Source organism: Aquarana catesbeiana, linkage group LG13 (assembly GCF_042186555.1).
Source record: "Aquarana catesbeiana isolate 2022-GZ linkage group LG13, ASM4218655v1, whole genome shotgun sequence".
Taxonomy (NCBI): Eukaryota; Metazoa; Chordata; class Amphibia; order Anura; family Ranidae; genus Aquarana; species Aquarana catesbeiana.
The window spans coordinates 67619955-67637536 of record NC_133336.1 but is presented as its reverse complement, the minus strand read 5'-3'; the positions used below and the strand labels follow the sequence as shown (position 1 = coordinate 67637536).

At 44.1% G+C, this 17582-nt stretch overlaps 1 protein-coding gene across 1 annotated transcript in view; it reads left to right on the top strand.

Annotated features, from left to right (window-relative positions):
• DLGAP5 (DLG associated protein 5) overlaps positions 1–17582 on the top strand; it is a 70292-nt gene that overhangs the window by 10196 nt on the left and 42514 nt on the right. Inside the window, exons 3-4 of the mRNA XM_073608810.1 lie at positions 13635–13849; positions 17336–17422. Coding sequence (XP_073464911.1) covers positions 13635–13849; positions 17336–17422 — 302 coding nt within the window. The remainder of the gene's footprint in view (positions 1–13634; positions 13850–17335; positions 17423–17582) is intronic.

The following is a 17582-nucleotide window of genomic DNA, read 5'->3' as shown; positions in this document are numbered from 1 at the left end:
GGTTGCAGCCTGTGAGGGAGACCACGCAGGGCTAGGGGGTGAGCAGCATGTACTTTTATGTGCTCACCTGAAGCTGAGGAAGGCATTGAGGGGCTGTTCTGAGGATTGTTCTGACCAGGGGGTTTGGTGGTCTTCTTCTGTGAGGGCGGCTTCTCCTCTCTGGATGCTGGCGTCCCTTGTGTATTGCCACCGGTCGCCATCTTGGATTCCCTGCTCAGAGCCCGGGAGGTGTAGCCGGGGCCGCCCTGGGGCTTGCCACGCGACTGGTGTGGCATCCGTTATGCTCCCGGTCCTCACCCCAGGAGGATCGGGCGGTTAGATGTGGCGGGTGAGGTGCGTGGCCGCTGATTATAGCTGTGTCTGCTGGGGGGGGGGTGCGGAGTAGCTCAGACACATCTGCTCCGGCGAGCCGCACATGCGCTCGTGATTTTCTTTTTAAAGCGGAGTTCCACCCAAAAATGGAACTTCCGCTGTCCAGATTCCTGGCCCTGCCCCTCCGGTGTCACATTTGCCACCTTTTTCAGTAGGGAGGGGGAAGCGGATACCTGTATTAGACAGGTGTGTGCTCTTATTTCTGGCGAAAGATCGCCGCAGTATCACAGAACGTGCAGCGCAACTCGTGCATGCGCAGTAGGGAACCAGGCTGTGAAGCCGCAAGGCTTCACTTCCTGATTCCCTTACTAGCCATGCCAGCGCTTCCACCCGCAGCTGAGGGATGGCTCTGCTTCGGGTGAAGACATCGTGGGCTCCCTGGACAGGCAACTGTCCTTATTTTAAAAGGCAGCAGCAGCAGTATTTGTAGCTGCTGACTTTTAATTTACCGTATTTATCGGCGTATAACACGCACTTTTTTTTTTTCCCCTTAAAATCGGGGGAAAATCGTGGGTGCGTGTTATACGCCAATCCCCACTGTCTGTGTGCCAAAAAGACAGAGCCGAGTCCTTGGCTCCGCTCGCAGTCACGCCGTCCCGCCTCCCTGCTGTGAGAGGATGAAGAGAGAGTGCTGCCGAAAAAGACCGAGCCGAGTGCTTGGCTCAGCTCGCAGTCCCACCCAGCTCCTATGATGGACATAACACTCCGTCCAATGGTGGGACTGCGAGCCGAGTACACAGTATGCTCTGTCTTTTTCGGCAGCGCTCCTTCTTCTTCCTCCTCTGAGACAGCAGGGAGGCGGGGCGGCGTGACGACCCGAGTACACAGGCTCTATCTTGGCAGCAGATTTAAAAAATGATACACTGCAAACGGCACATGGCACTGGGCAAGGCTGCACTGGGCAAGACTGGTATGACATTGGGCGACTGCAAACAGCACTAGGCAAGGCTGCAAATGGACACTGATCATTCTGTAATGATGGACAAGGCTGCAGATGGACACTGATGAGGCTGCATTGATGGACATTTAAATGTAAGTTTGTTGGGTTTTTTTTTTGTTTTGTTTTCCCTTTAAATGCCCTCCTTAACTTGGGGTGTGTGTTATATGCCGGCGCGTGTTATACGCCGATAAATACGGTAATTTTTTTTTCTTTTTTCAGGTGGAACTCTGCTTTAACCGCTTCAGGCCCGGAAGCATTTGCCCCCTTAATGACCAGGCCATTTTTTTGCAATACGGCACTGCGTTGCTTTAAATGACAATTGTGCAGTCGTGCGATGTACCCAAACAAAATTGATGTTTGTTTTGTGTGTGGGGTTTATTTTTTGTTTTTTTTTCCCCACAAATGAATTTCTTTTGGTGGTGTTTGTTCACCTCTGGTGTGTGTGTTTGGTGTGGGTTTTTTTTTTTTTTTTTTTTTTTTTTTTTTCCCCCTAGTAATAGCAGTGATCAGCAATTTTTATCTTCACAGCGGCGGACAGATCGGACACATTTTTGGGACCACTGACTTTTACACAGCGATTAGTGCTATTAAAATGCACTGATTACTGTGTAAATGTCACTGGTAGGAAGGGGTTAACACTAGGTGCCATCAAGGGGTTAAATGTGTTCCCTCTGTGTTCATTACTTTGGGGGTATGGGACTGAGTAGAGGAGAAGCCAGATCGTTGTTCCTAGCTAATGGGAACAGACAATCTGTCTCTCCTCTCCTGACAGAACTGGGTTTTGTGTGTTTACACACAAATGCCTGTTCTGTCTCTCATGCCGGTGGTCGTCGCGACCGCCGGCCAGGCGCATCGGCTCCCCGCCGTGCAGCAGGGGGCGCACGCGCCCCTGCTCTAGCTGTATAAAGGGCCGACTTACAGCTACAGTGATTTGTGGGAGAGAGCCGACCTGCCTTAGTATGACGGTGGCTGGTCAGCTTGTGGTTAAACAACAAACATGTTATACTTGGAGGGGCGTGGCCTGCTGCAGCATGGAGTAAGACGTGCTAGACCCGAGCTCCGTCCAGTACTCCCGAATCCTTGCCCATCCTGCCTCCCAGCATCATCCTCCAGCAGCCTGAGGTACCTCCTGAGCCCTCCGCTAATACATTGACCTGTTCCTGCAGGTCTTTGATCGGATGGGCGTCCGAGTCGGCACGGAGCTCCTCCGAGGCGGCAGCCGCAAATACAGGCCGCGGCTTCGGGCCTACTGAACTCCGGAGGCCATCCTGCCCTCCTCGGCCTCCTGGGTGTCTGGCTCTCCTCCCGCCCACGGACCCTGCCCTGAGGGCTTCCAGAGGAGGCTCGGGCGGAGCGGTATTAGTCCGCACGGCGGCGGCCCCAACTCTAGGCCGCGGCTTCGGCCTGGTCCGGAGCTCCGGCGGCCATCTTGCTCCTCCAGGCCTCACCAGGGGGGCTACGATCCGGCCCCTGGGACACCTGGCTTTCCCACTACCAGCTGACCCCCCTGCATGGGACCCTGAGAGAAGTCTGAACCAAACAGTGCCCCCCCACACAGCGACAGCCTTAAATCTGAACAGGGGATCCGGCCTAGTCTCGGCGGCCATCTTGGTGCTCTCAGCCTCCCCACCAACATTGCACCCTTACTTCCTGAGCTCTGTACCCTGCACTCTCCGACCTGAAAGTGGACACAAACGGTACCGGAGCTTCTAGGGACCGGTATGACCGGAGGGAGATACTCCCAGGCATCTCGTAAGCCCCGGAGTACTCCGAAGAAGCAGGCCTCTGTGGTGCGCCTGTCTCCCGCAACGGCGGCCAGCATGGCGTCTCAGGCAGAGGAGGGAGAGGCAGCTCTACGAGAACAAACTAACTTTGAAGCCCTCATGCAGGCTATTACTACTTGCCAAACTACCCTGACGGGGAAAATAGAGTGCATGCAGCTGGACATCAGCCTTATCCGTAGAGACATGGACTGTTTCCGCTCCAGGCTCACTGAAGCCGAAAGAAGAGTGGGGGAGGCAGAAGATATACTACAAGACCAGGGAGTCTCGCTCCGCACGCTGCAGACCAAAATAAAAGTTCTGGAAGCTCGTGCGGAGGACGCAGAGAACAGAAATCGAAGGAACAACCTCCGGATAGTGGGATTGCCAGAGGGAGTGGAAGGTAAAGATCCTACGACGTTTACTGAGCGCTTGCTGTGCACCCTTCTTCCAGATGCCAAGTTCTCTGATGTCTTTGTGGTGGAGAGGGCGCATAGAATGCCTGCTACCCGGGGGCCCCCGGGAGCTCCTCTACGCACATTTATTCTGAAACTCCTCAATTTCCGGGATCGTGATCTGGTTTTGCGAGACGCGAGAAACATCGAGGTGCTTCGTCATGAGGGAGCGAGACTCATGATCTTCCCAGATTTCTCCATCGACACACAAGTCAAGAAGATCGTTCGATCAGATCAAATTGGATCTCCGCAATCGCAAGATCAAATATAGTATGCTATTTCCCGCCCGTCTGAGAGTGCAGGATGGAGAATCGGTGCGGTTCTTTACATCTCTAGAAGAAGCATCCAGGTGGCTGGTAACAGTACCACGAGGCTGATCCGATCGCTCTTACTAAATCCCCTTATAACATAAGTTTTACTGCAACAAAGATCACCTTCATCTGCTGACATCACTACAAGCCCGAACCTTTTACCTTGGCTTGTCCAACCAGTTCAGAATAAGTTACTTTTACATTCTTCCTCAGATCTGGTTCTGTGAGTATATACTAGCTAAAGAACATTTACGCAAAAGAGATGAAGAATTGTTTGTGATCGTGCCTAAATATATGGTGAGGGGACCGGAATCTCCAGTTTGCAACGTGTTTAAGTTTAAGAATAGTACCCCCGGATTTTTGGGAGACATTTTGATATGCTGGGATCGTTTATCCGAGAAATTCGTGTCTTGTTGGCTGCTCTTTATGTACACAGACTAAGTCGCTCTGAAGGCTCACTGTTCACGAGTCCCATGGGCAGTTGTCACAAATAGTTTTGGGGAACGAGCATCCCGAAGTTTGGGGGGTGGTGCGGGGAGGGGGGGTTGGGAAAGGTTGGTGTTGGGGTTTTTACCCCAGATTAGTTTTACGTTATGTTATTTTCCTTTTACTTTCTATACATATGGCATTTATTTGCTCCAGATTGTACAATCAGTGCTCTACTCAAAGCAAGACATGCAGTGTTAATCGGCTATTACTAGAGAGGGAGGGTTATTCGGCTCACTGTGCTATCACAAATGTGTATCTCACTAAGAGTGTTCTGTTATCACGTGGGCTCTGTGTGGAGTGTATGCTGTGTCAATCCTGTGGCGCGTGTATCAGGGCAGCAGAATGAATCTCCTTAATGTTATGTCCTGGAATGTACGGGGCCTAAATTCTAAGATAAAACGCTCCTTAGTTTTTACTTACATAAAAAAATACAACCCCCATATCTGCATTTTGCAGGAGACTCACTTAACAGGGAGCAGGACGCTGGCTCTAAAAAAGCCCTGGGTAGGTTCATATTATCATTCTACATACTCTGCCTATTCTAGAGGATTCAGCGTCCTGGTACATAAAGCACTGCCCTTTACACTGCTTGATCTCCACCTAGATCCCGAGGGGAAATATGTTGTCATGCATGCCATGTGCGACAGGATTGAGATGGTAATAGTGGGTTTATATATTCCACCCCCAGCCTCCATGGCGATTTTACATAAACTGACCCCTATACTGGCTCAATACCCGGCTGCCGCCATTCTTCTGGCTGGAGACTTTAATATGCCACCGGACCCTAGTATGGATAGGATGGGTGATTGATGGGGCTTCTGACTCCCCACTGAAGAGATGGGCGGAGGGATATGGCCTTAGTGATGTGTGGAGATGGCGTCACCCCAGGGATGGGCAATATACTTGTCACTCTGCTACGTATGCCTCTTTCTCAAGAATTGATCTGTTCTATGCTGGGGGACCTATTCTCTCCCGTGTCCAGGAGGTTAAGATTCTGCCACGTGGCATTTCTGACCACGCTCCCCTCCTACTGCAACTAAACACGGATTCGCCAACGGGCTCCGGCCTATGGCGGGTCTCGGGTTTTTGGATAACGGATGAGAGTGTTGCCCCTGAGATAGAGGGAGAGATGAATACATTTTGGTTACAAAATAAAGCAACGGCCTCCCCTGCAATGGTGTGGGATGCCTTTAAGGCATATACACGAGGTCAGTACCGCATGGTTATAAATAAAGTTAGGAAACTCAATAGGCTTGCATTGGAGGAGGCTGAGGGACGGGCTCAGAGCTTGGAATCCAGTTATGTGACCACCAAAGATGTGGGAACTTACACCACACTTCAAGTTCTCCACCGCGAGATTGCGTTGTTGCGAGCAACTGCGACCCGCAAGCTACTGCTCTCACAGTCCCAGAGAATATTCGAACAAGGTGAGAGATCAGGGAGGCTGCTGGCCAAGGAGCGCTCCACCATAGCACACATTGGCAACATTAAAGATGACATGGGGAACCTTTTGGCGGACCCCGCTAAGATCAATGCCAGATTTGCACAATTTTATGAACGCTTATATACATCCAAAACTGACTACACCCTAGACACTCTGCAACATTTCCTAGGTCAAATATAGTTCCCAGTCCTCTCGGAGGAAAATAAAACTAAATTAGATGCACCCATTACCCTCAAAGAAGTGCAGACGGCAATCTCTTCACTACAATCTGCAAAATCCCCAGGCCCAGACGGTTTACCGGCCGAGTTTTATAAAACTAATAGTGAATCATTGGCCCCTCAGTTTCATGAACTTCTTCTGTCCATGCTGGAGGGTCAAAGCCTTCCTCCATCAATGTCAGAGGCGGTAATTGTTGTAATACCTAAGCCCCGTAAGGACCCCGAGCTATGCGAGTCATACCGGCCTATTTCGTTATTAAACGTCGACGCTAAGATCATCACAAAAATTCTAGCGAATCTGCTCAATGCTGTTATCCTCTCTCTGGTTCATGGAGACCAGACGGGCTTCATGCCAGGTAAGGGAACAGACATTAATTTGCGACGATTGTATACAAATATATCCCACGCCCTTGCCAGAGGTACCCCCGGAGTAGTGGCCTCCCTAGACGCCGAAAAGGCGTTCGACTCGGTCGAATGGGAGTATCTTTGGCATGTCTTGGGAAAATTTAATATTGGGCCTAAGTTTATCTCTTGGATAAAACGGATGTATGCTAACCCCACTGCCAGAGTCAGAACCAACGGGTCCCTCTCGCCCCCCTTCAAATTACACAGGGGTACTAGACAGGGATGTCCTTTATCCCCGGGTTTGTTCGCCCTAGCTGTTGAACCCCTTGCTATTTTTATTAGGTCCTCCGTGGCTGCAGGGGGGATGGAGGTGGGCCCTTTACGGGAACAGATCTCTCTCTACGCGGATGACGCTCTTCTTTATCTCCCAGATGCTTCCCACTCCCTCGAGGAGACCTTAAGGATCATAGACTTATTTGGCTCCTTCTCAGGTATACGCATAAACTGGAACAAATCCATGCTTTTCCCGATCTCCCAGCCGCCCCTACTCCCTCCCCACCATATACCCCTGCAAACGGTCACTAAGTTTCGCTATCTGGGCATTTGAAATACAAAGGGATCTCTCTTGTTATCTGACAGATAATGTATACCCCATTCTACAGCAACTAATAAGATGCTGCTTAACGTGGAAGTCCCTTCCCCTGACACCGGTGGGTAGGATAAACCTCCTCAAAATGATATTCCTCCCCAAATTCCTGTATGTATTTAGAAACACTCCAGTACTTATCCCTGAATCGTTTTTTTAAGCAACTAGATCGGGTGATCAATAATTTCATTTGGGCTGGACAGACCCCTAGGGTTGCCAAAACAAGCCTGCAACTTCCCCTATCTGCGGGCGGGCTGGCATTACCGTGCTTCAGGAAATATTATTGGGCGGCGGTGCTGGTGGTTTGTTCAGTCACGACATAACCCAGAGGTTAATTTAGAAGCAGCCATATTGGGGTCGTATTCAGCATTGAGCAACCTGGTATTCAGGGGTCCAAAAGCACAAAATATGACCATCCCCATGCGCACGACCGTCAAAATATGGGAACAGCTGACAGCTAAGCTCAACCCACCACAAACTTATTCACCCTATACACCACTCTGGGGTAACCCTAATCTACCACATCTGTTAACGATCCCAGACCCAGCAGTCTGGGCTAAATATGAAATTAAAATCTTACAGCATATTATGCCAGAGGGTAAACTCCTTACATTTGACGAAATGCGTAATACCTTCCAACTCCCTACCAAAATGTTTTTCCGCTATTTGCAACTGAGACACGCAATTCAGGCTCAATTCCCTTCAGAAATTCAACTACAATCACATATGGTGGAGCGCTTCCTTATCTCCAGGCATGTCGACCGTATCCTCTCCTCTTTGTATCTCCGGGTGTCCCTGGGAACTGATAACCAGGGGACTAGGCTATTTAACAAATGGAAGCTGGCTGTGCCCTCCCTGACGGATGACGATTGGGAAGAGGGAGTCCAACAATATATTCCTTTGATGATATCCGCCAGGGACAGGTACATCCAGTTAAAATTCCTTCACCAGGCATACTACACACCCCAACGGCTTGCTAAAATATACCCCTCTTACTCTGATAAGTGCCCAAAATGCAATACGGATATAGGTACTTTCTTACATGTGGTGTGGTCGTGCCCCCTTCTTCAACAGTTCTGGAGGGAGGTGGTGCAGTACATCAATTTAATTGGGAACCTGACACTTACACTGGATCCCCGGGTCCTTCTCCTGGGGATCTGTGATACCCTTATCGCAAACACCCATAAGAGGCTATTCGTTTTCTACGCTCTATTCTATGCAAGGAAAACCATTTTATTTAAATGGAAACAGACAGACCCCCCAACAGTGGGACAGTGGAAAACACTCATTGATAAGACCCTCCCTCTATATAAGCTCACATTTATGAGCCGGAATTGTCCCAAAAAGTTTGAAAAAATTTGGGGTGCATGGGTTTCTGGGTGAGTGGCCACGGATGCGGATCCCCCCCGGGAGAACTCGCTGAACTTATACACCACTAGATCGATTAAGAAATATTTAGAATACACTTAAAATTACCACTAAAATATACTTTCTTTGTTTTTTGAGGAGGAGGTATTGCTCCTAAAATACAACTTTGCAGTGATATGAATACTTGCAACTAAGATGTGAACTGATGTGCCTTGCTTTTTGATGTAATACTTGAGACTATTTATCCTAGATTGTCACTTTCCTTCTGGAAATGGTTCTTCTTTGCCCTGTTTTATGTAATCCTCTCTTATTGTCCCCTTATATATTTTTATGTATAGAGATATATATATATATATATATATATATATATATATATGAATGTACTTCTTTTTTATCTTTGTACTGAAACTTTTCTCCGTTGGAGATGAATAAAAACGTAACTGTTAAAAAAAAAAAAAACATGTTATACTTGCCTGCTCTGTGCGATGGTTTTGCAGAGCAGCCCTGATTCTCCTCTGCTAGATTTCCTCACCAATGCTTCTGGCTCTTCCTGCTTTCAGAGTGCCCCTATAGCAGGGATATGCAATTAGCGGACCTCCAGCTATTGCAAAACAAGTCCCATCATGCCTCTGCCTCTGGGTCTCATGCTTGTGGCTGTCAGTCTTGCAATGTCATGGGAGTTGTAGTTCTGCAACAGCTGGAGGTCCGCTAATTGCATATCCCTGCCCTATAGCAAGGTAAAAGAACTTCTGCCTTTAAAACCACTCACTTCCTGACCAGGACTACATGTCCCATGAGGCATTGCTCCTCACATATTCACATGTTCGCAGGCATTTATTGATGTGTGGACGGTGTACTGAGCTATATGTGTGCTGCACTGTCTTCTGATATGTAAACAAATGATGCATTCTGTATGCAGACCAACTAATCGGCTGGCCAATTAATAGCTTATTAAAGTGTAAGTAAACCCTCCTGTTTTCAGCCAAGGAAGCTGCCATCTTTGCCTCTGTTTAATCTACAACTGCTATGATGCTGCACATGTGATCAATTATGACACCAGCCATTGGATGGTTTGACAGTTTGGTTGAGAGCACAACCAATGGAAGTGCTGCATTTCCGTCACATGCCGGAAATTAAACTGTTTTATGGCTGGGTTTACTACCGCTTTAAAAATTAGTTGTCAACTATTTTCATAATCGATTAGTTTCGGCCCTATCAACTGCTTTTATCCTTCATAAGGTAGGGTTTCACACAACACATTACAGTATCTACATATTATGTCTATCTTTCTTGCCAATTGTATACAAGGTTCAGCTCTACCTAATAATAAATATAATTGCAAGCTTCCATAAAACAGTTGCTTTTTCTCTTGTATAGCACTGGTCAATGTAATGTCACTGGTCCCCAAAAAGGGTCACATAGGGTCAGATTTGACCGCCACAATGTCGCAGTCCTGCTAAAGATCGCCGCCATTACCAGTAAAAACATAAGTGTCTGTAAATCTATCCCCTATTTTGTAGACACTAGGGGTGCAGAATTTAATCAGTGCATCGCGATTCCGGTGTCCCCCGATGCTGTATCGATGCATGGGACCGGCAAAACCTATGTTGGGTGTGACGTCATCCCAACTTGCCCTGCCCCTCCCAGGAGAGCTCTCCGAGCGTGGCTGTCAAAATAACTGTTTTGTAATAAATGCAGAGTTATAATCCATTAAGTGTCCACGGCTGTATGTGCTTTTTAAAATCTATGCAGTTTCATAACCTCATTTCTTAGTCTATGTATAACTGTATATGCCGGTCATGTGACTGCCCGGCCCGCCTCTCTCTCCTCTAACATCTCTCCTGACGTCAGCCCCGCCCGCCTCTCTTCTGATCTGATAGCTACAGTAGGTGGGAGGGACTGAGAACTCCCACTGATGTCAGAGGCGTGCCGGGCAGTCACATGACCAGCATATACAGTTATACAGACTAAGAAATGAGGTATGAAGCTGCATACATTTTAAAAAGCACATATAGCAGTGGGCACTTAATAGATTATAACCCTGCTTTTATTACCACACAGGTATTTTAACAGCAGTAAGAGTACAAATGTGTACACCTCCTACACGTTCTCTATGCTGACATTTCCCTGGCTTCCCGTTTGCACATTCCACTGTGTTAACTCCTAGTGTGCTGGAAGTTGCAAACAAGGAAGCCCAGGGGAACTGTCAGCACAGAGACAGTAGTACAGGGAACTTCACAGGGCTGTTTGCTGTGGGTTACAATGCTTAAAGTGTTACTAAACCCACAACAGTAGAATCGGTCTGTATATGCAGTAAAGCATGCTTGTTATACTCACTGTGGAACCTATAAGGGGATAATCCTCTGCACTGTAAAGACTGTTTTGATCCGGTCTTCTCTGATAATCTCTTCTTCCACTGTCTCCAAACAATAACCTGATCTTTACAGTGCCTTGAAAAAGTATTCATACCTCCCAGGAAAATGTCCACATTTTGCCACATTACAACCAAAAACCATTAAAAGTATTTTATAGATTTATTTTATTATATTTTATAGACTAACACAAAGTGGCACATAACACTGGTCTGTAGTGCATGTTCAAACCTTAATACCATAAATAACCTATTAGATTTTCCACTCCGGCAGTATGCGTTTTGAAATTCTAGAGAAATGCTTAACTAATGCGTTATCATTTTTAACCACATGCTGACCAGCCGCTGCAATTGTACTGCAGCAGGATGGCACGGCTGGGCGAAAGGACGTTATGTAACATCGCTTCGCTCTGTGGCCACTAGGGGGCACTGGAGCCGGTTAAGTGCCCGGCAGTCTCGATCACAGTCGGGGTCCCGCGATCGCTCGGGGCACACGGAGGACCCGGAACTGTGTGTGTAAACAGTTTCCGGTTCTCTGAGGGGAGAACTGACAGATCGTCTGTTCATACAGAGTATGAACAACGATCTGTTAGCTTTCGTGCACAGTCCCATCCCCCTTCAGTTAGAACACAAACTAGGACAAACATTAACCCCTTCACTGCCAGTGGCATTTTTACAGTAATCAATGCATTTTTAATCTCACTGATCGCTGTATTAATGCCAATGGTCCCAAAAATGTGTCAAAATTGTCCGATGTGTCTGCCATAATGTCGCAGTCACGATAAAAATCGATGATCGCCGCCATTACTAGTAAAAAAAAAAAATAATAATAATTAATAAAAATGCCATAAAACTATCTCCTCTTTTTTTGTAGACGCTATAACTTTTGCGCAAATCAATATACGCTTATTGCAATATATTTTATTTATTTATTTTTTTTTTACCAAAAATATGTAGAAGAATGTGTATCGGCCTAAAAAACTGAGGAAAGTGTTTGTTTGTTTCTTTTTTTTTTTTTTTTTTTTTGTTTTATAGCGCAAAAAAAAACTCAGAGGTGAGGTACCACCAAAAAGCTCTATTTGTGGGGGAAAAAGGACGTTGATTTTGTTTGGGAGCCACGTCGCACGACCACGTAATTCTCAGTTAAAGCGGTGCAGTCCCGAATCGCAAAAAGTGCTCTTGTCTTTGGCCAGCCAAATGGCCCGGGGCTGAAGCTGTTAACTACACCCATTCGATTTTAGGTTAAAAGGTACTGGAGAGAGTTGACCTAAATGCAACTAAAACCATTCCAGAAGGCTAAAATGGGACTAAAACTAAAATGCCATTTTAGTCAAAAGGCTAAGACAAAAACTGAATTGAAATTTGTTGCCAAAATTAACACTGGACTTGAGACTGGGGTGGAGGTTCACCTTTCAGCAGGATGACCCTAAACGTACAGCCAGAGCTACAATGAAATGGTTTAGATCAGGGGTCTTCAAACTGTCGCCCGGGGGTCCAGATGTGGCCCTTTGCTTGCTTTTATCAACCGTAAAAAAAATGTAAAGCGTCGCCTATGGAAATTCATAGGTACCGTAGTTTGTTGCCATTCCACGAGTGCATGCAATTATAAAGGGTGACAGGTTTGGTATCTATTTACTCGGCGTAACATCATCTTTCACATTATGCAAAAAAATTGGTAACTTTACTGTTTGGATTTTTTTAAATTCATGAAAGTGTCCCTTTTCCAAAATTTTGCGTTTAAAACACCGCTGCACAAATACCATGTGATATAAAATATTGCAACAATCGCCATTTTATTCTCTAGATTCTCTGCTAAAAAAATATATATAATGTTTGGGAACTCTAAGTAATTTTCTAGCAAAAAATACGGATTTTAACTTGTAAACACCACATTTCAAAAATAGGCTTAGTGATGAAAGGGTTAAAGATGGTCTCATTAAGCTAAACAGCCTACGTACGTTCCTTTCGGTTATCTCTCTCGGGCTGTGGAACGGAAAACGTCACTACCGGTCGCCGTAAAATCACGATCTGACGTGTTTTTCATCATTACGACTGTCTGAGGGTGTGTTCTTGCGGCGTCCCAGGATTTATCAGAATATTTCTGAGTGAAATTAACTCTCAATGCCAAAACCGCTCTGTTAATAGGTGTACACTAGTGGTGACTCAAGAAATACTTACAGGCTACAAATCTCTTAGTACCTTATTGGTAGCCTGTGAGTATTACTCGAGTCAGTGAGTGCACGAATGATATGTTTTTATTATGGTTAGAAAACGGTATATGTGTGTGTGTGTGTATGTGTGTATGTGTGTGTGTGTATATATATATATATATATATATATATATATATATATATATATATATATATATATATATATATATATACACACACACTCTTGTACTGTATTTGCTACAATAAAATCTTTTGCATTCATTTTTAGAATTGTGTATCTGTACATTTTATTTTGGTACTATATCCCTGAGGGTCTTAGTGGTACTTTACTGCATATAGGTAGTGCTGTAAGATGTAAATTCAGTTGATGGACAATTGCTAGGATGTGTGGGGTGTTTTGTTTTTGTTTTTTTGTTTTTTTTTTTTTGTGGAGGGTTACAAATTGTTCTGGTATTTTTGTAGTACTGCAGCTTGAGCTTTTCTATAGTTCAAGTTTGAATAGAGAGTACAGTCTCTTTTTTTGAACCTATGACCCATCTGTCCCCTGCTACCTCCTAAGACTGAGAATTGAGTGATCAAACACCACTGATTGCTTGGTTCTCAGTGAACCCCAAAAAAAACACCCCCAAAAAATTGTTAATTTTTTAACAAAAAAATGTTTTTTATTTTTTTTGCATAGAATTTTTTTATTTTTCTATTCTTTACTTGTTTTAAAATGCCCATATTTTGTTTTCAATACTACAGCAGTCCCTGGTAAAGGGAGAGAGAACATTAACTCTGGGCGCCAGGTACTTCTTAAGCGCTATTTGGAAGAAAAGGAGATAAGGAAACTTAAAGAACAGAGAGAAAAAGCAAACAAAGCAGTCTTCAAATGCGGTCTATACAAGCCTGAAAATCCGTTTATTCCAGTCTTCCATCCCACCTCCCAGCATGCTTTCAAAGTTAAAACAAAAGAAAAGGTAACTTTTTTTTTTATAGTAATAATAAAAATCTGGTAGTGGCTGGGCAGGTTTTGCCATTGGGTGTTGTTGTGAATGAATTTGTGAGTTGTCTGCAAGGTCCACTTTTTAAAGAGAAAAAAAAAAAAAAAAAAGCATGATTTTTAGCATGTTGGTACAGGGTGGATTTGATTTTAAATCAAGTCTATTTAAATCACTAGTAAAAAGCCTTGATTTAAATCAAGAGCAACTGTCATCTGTCACCCAGCAGACTCTCCTCTGACCTGCTGTTGACTCACCGACAGTCCCATTCACTTTAATGGGGCAGCTGGTGATGTGGCAGTGACACGAGGTGAGGGTCGTGGCGGCAGCAGGTAAGTGGATGCCCGCTAACAGGCGCTGCCATGATGGATCTGAAATGACAGGTGCTCTTTAAATGTAAGGACTTATTCTTGCAGGCAGTGAGAATCTTCGATATTTGCAAACACAATGAAGGTTTCCTATTTAGAATAATAAGCTGTCAGGTTAGTAAAAATGTGATATCTGAACCGATTCAATTACACAATTTGTAGTGTACATGGATTTGCAAAACAATGAAATAAAGGAGTATTCCTGAACTTTGTTTTATCTCATGGTTACTGTGACATTGTGTGAATGCATCAGTGCAGTACATGTTATCTCAGCTTGAAGACCTAAAATGCTTTTTTGCAGATTTTCAGACAGGATTGTAATATAATATGCATTACCCATTCCCTTGTCATAGGCAGGTAGCTTGATACAAGCTACCTGCACCTGCTGTCACATATGCTGGCCATACACAAACAAAATTTTCCTTCATATTCAATTTAAGAACATTCAATGATCTAATCATTAGTCGTTTTCGGACAGTGTATGTGGTTTTCATTCAAAAGTTACATTTAATTTTAAAACTTGAATTTTGAAAGCAAGTGACGTTTTCGAATGACATTCATCGAATGTACAATTCATATTTGTACAAATATATTCTCATCTGAAAATCAATACATGTGTGGCCAACATAAGACATTTTAGTAGCAGCAACTACTGCAATTGGTCAAAACAAAAATGAGTCCTTTTGTACTATAAAAAACAGCAATCACTACTATAAAGCCTCATGTACACTGCTGCTGGTAAACGGACGTTCAGAGGCAGTTGACTGCTATTTTTCAGCTGCCCCTGAACTCATCCAATGTTATCTTAGTACATGTACACAGCTTCCTTTTAATGGCTTTTTTAGGCAGTTGAGTTTAGAGGCCTTTTTTGGAAAGCAAAAAAAATGAGTTCAAACTAGGGCTGAAACAACTAATCAATTTAATTGACAACGAATTGGTTATGAAATTAATTGATTACTATTTTTATAATCGATCGGCCAGTAACATAATAGGGTTAAAAAATAAATGAGCCCTTTATAGTACAAAAAGAGCAAATCGCTACTGTAAATATTAGTTTTACAGTAAAAAATGAACCCCTTACAGTAGTGATTATTTGTGTTTTTTTTTTTTTTTTTTTTTTTTTTTTTTTTTGTACTATAAAGGGCTCATTTTAGTTTTTTAACCCCATTATGTTACTAAACGTCTTAGACCTGGTTCACATCTATGTGTTTTTTTGCAGAAACGCACTACAGTTCATTTACATGGTTTCCTATGGGACAATATACAGGGGGTCCCCGGGTTACAAACAAGTTAGGGACTGTAGGTTTGTTCTTAAGTTGAATCTGTTTGTAAGTCGGAACGGGTACATTTTTTAAGTGTAGCTCCAGCCAAAAAATCTATTTTTTAAGCTTTTTGGATAACATAGGGAAGGGTTAACACCCCCTGTAACATTTGTTTTGCTGTGTGTGCCCCTGTTAAGAAGATTTCACTTCACTTTCTGTCACAATGACAATTGGATTTTGAAAATTTTGGGCTGTTGTAGAAACAAGCCTTGGTGATAAAGCATCAGCAGAGGTACCTTTTCCCCATAATAGCTCTTACAGGAGTGAATTTCCCTTCCTAGGGGTAGATTTCCTCTCACTTCCTGTTGTCTCCTTCCGTTTGTAAGTAGGAGTCGTTTGTAAGTCGGATGTTTGTAACTAGGGGACCCCCTGTACTTCAATAGAGAAGCTGCAGAAAATCATGTAATGCGTTTTTGCAGCAATTTGTGTTCTTTAATCTGCCCAATAACAAATTGGCCAAAAAAAAAAAAAAAATGCAAAAACACAAATCGCAGCAAAATCGTGTGCACAAAAACCAAAACGCACAGCAAAAAGCACTGCAGAAACAGATCAGAAGCAAACTGCATAGGTGTGCACCGAGCCTTATGCTGGCCACACGGATCAATTTTCAGACGAGAATATTCGGACGAAAAATCTTTGTACATTCGCTGAATGAAAGAATGTTGTTTGAAATGTTCGCTTGTTTTTAACATTCTGTTTTTAAAATGAATGTAATTTCGGATTGAAAACCACACACACTGTCTGAAAATTCTTATGACCAAGAAGTTTTCTATTTCCAAATTTTCCTGTCCCTGTGGTTGAAAATGAACGTCGATTTGACCCCACTAACTATTAGAAAAACGAACGAACATTCTTAAAATTACATTTTATTTATTTATTTTTTTTTTTTGGTTAACTGATTAATCGATTTAATCTAAACAATAAACGGCCAACTAATCGATTATGAAAATAATCGTTGTTTGCAGCCCTAGTTCAAACGCGGAGTTTAGAGGCATTTCAAGCGCTGAACGCGGCAACTCGCGTTTAACCGCGTTTTAGTTTAAAGGTGTTTTTTTTTTTTTTTTTTTTTTTTTTTTTTGGCTATTTTGAAAAAGAAAAACCCGCTTCTAAATGTAGACGCGGCAAAACGGACGTTTTAAACGTGGGTTACTATCTGTCAAGTTAAATCGTTCAGGAGAGGTTGTAAACATACTGTGTACATTTAAGCCTAAGGGGTTCATTTTATACTGTGAAAGTGTGTGTAAAATATGTCTATCTCTATGATTTGGGGGTGGGAATGTAAATCATATAGTAGAGTGCCCCTATAGTAAGGCCTTCTGCCTTTAGAATCACTCACTTCCTTCTGCCCAGGACTACATGTCCCCACGAGGCATTGCCCCTTTCACATTCACAAGTTCTCAGGCACTTACTGACATGTATGAATGGTGTACTGTGCTATATGTGTGCTGCACTGTGATTTCTGATCTGTAAACACACAATGCATTCTGTATGCTGACCAACGAATCGATTATAAAAATAGTTGACAACTATGTTCATAATCCAATTATGTTGATTAGTTGTTTCAGCCCTAATGCACAGTATATTTTGCCTATTTTGGTAAACTTCCAAGTGAAAAGGCCTCTCCAGTGATGTAATTGCCATGATTTTCCTTGTAGCTCTGCCATTTATATGTTCACCTTCAGGCAATGTTACAATCAGCTGCTGTAATGGCCAGCTTTCTGATATGAATTGGGACCTCTTAGTGGCTAATCGGTATCCTTAATTTATTTTATTAGCCTGTGCCACCTGCTGTGACCAGAGTTACCAGACCAGCAGCCAAAATGGATGCTCCAGTTCCTTCTACTCGACCTCGGCCTGTACAGGTAGGTTCTTTTGGGGGGGTGTAGAGAGTAAGGGCACTTTTCAGGCCTTTTAGCACTAAAAATAGTACCTGTAAAGCGCCTCTCATCTCTCATGCTCCCCAGTGTGAAAGTCTCAGTGCTTTCATACTGGGGCGGTGCGCTTGCAAGGTGGGGAAAAAAG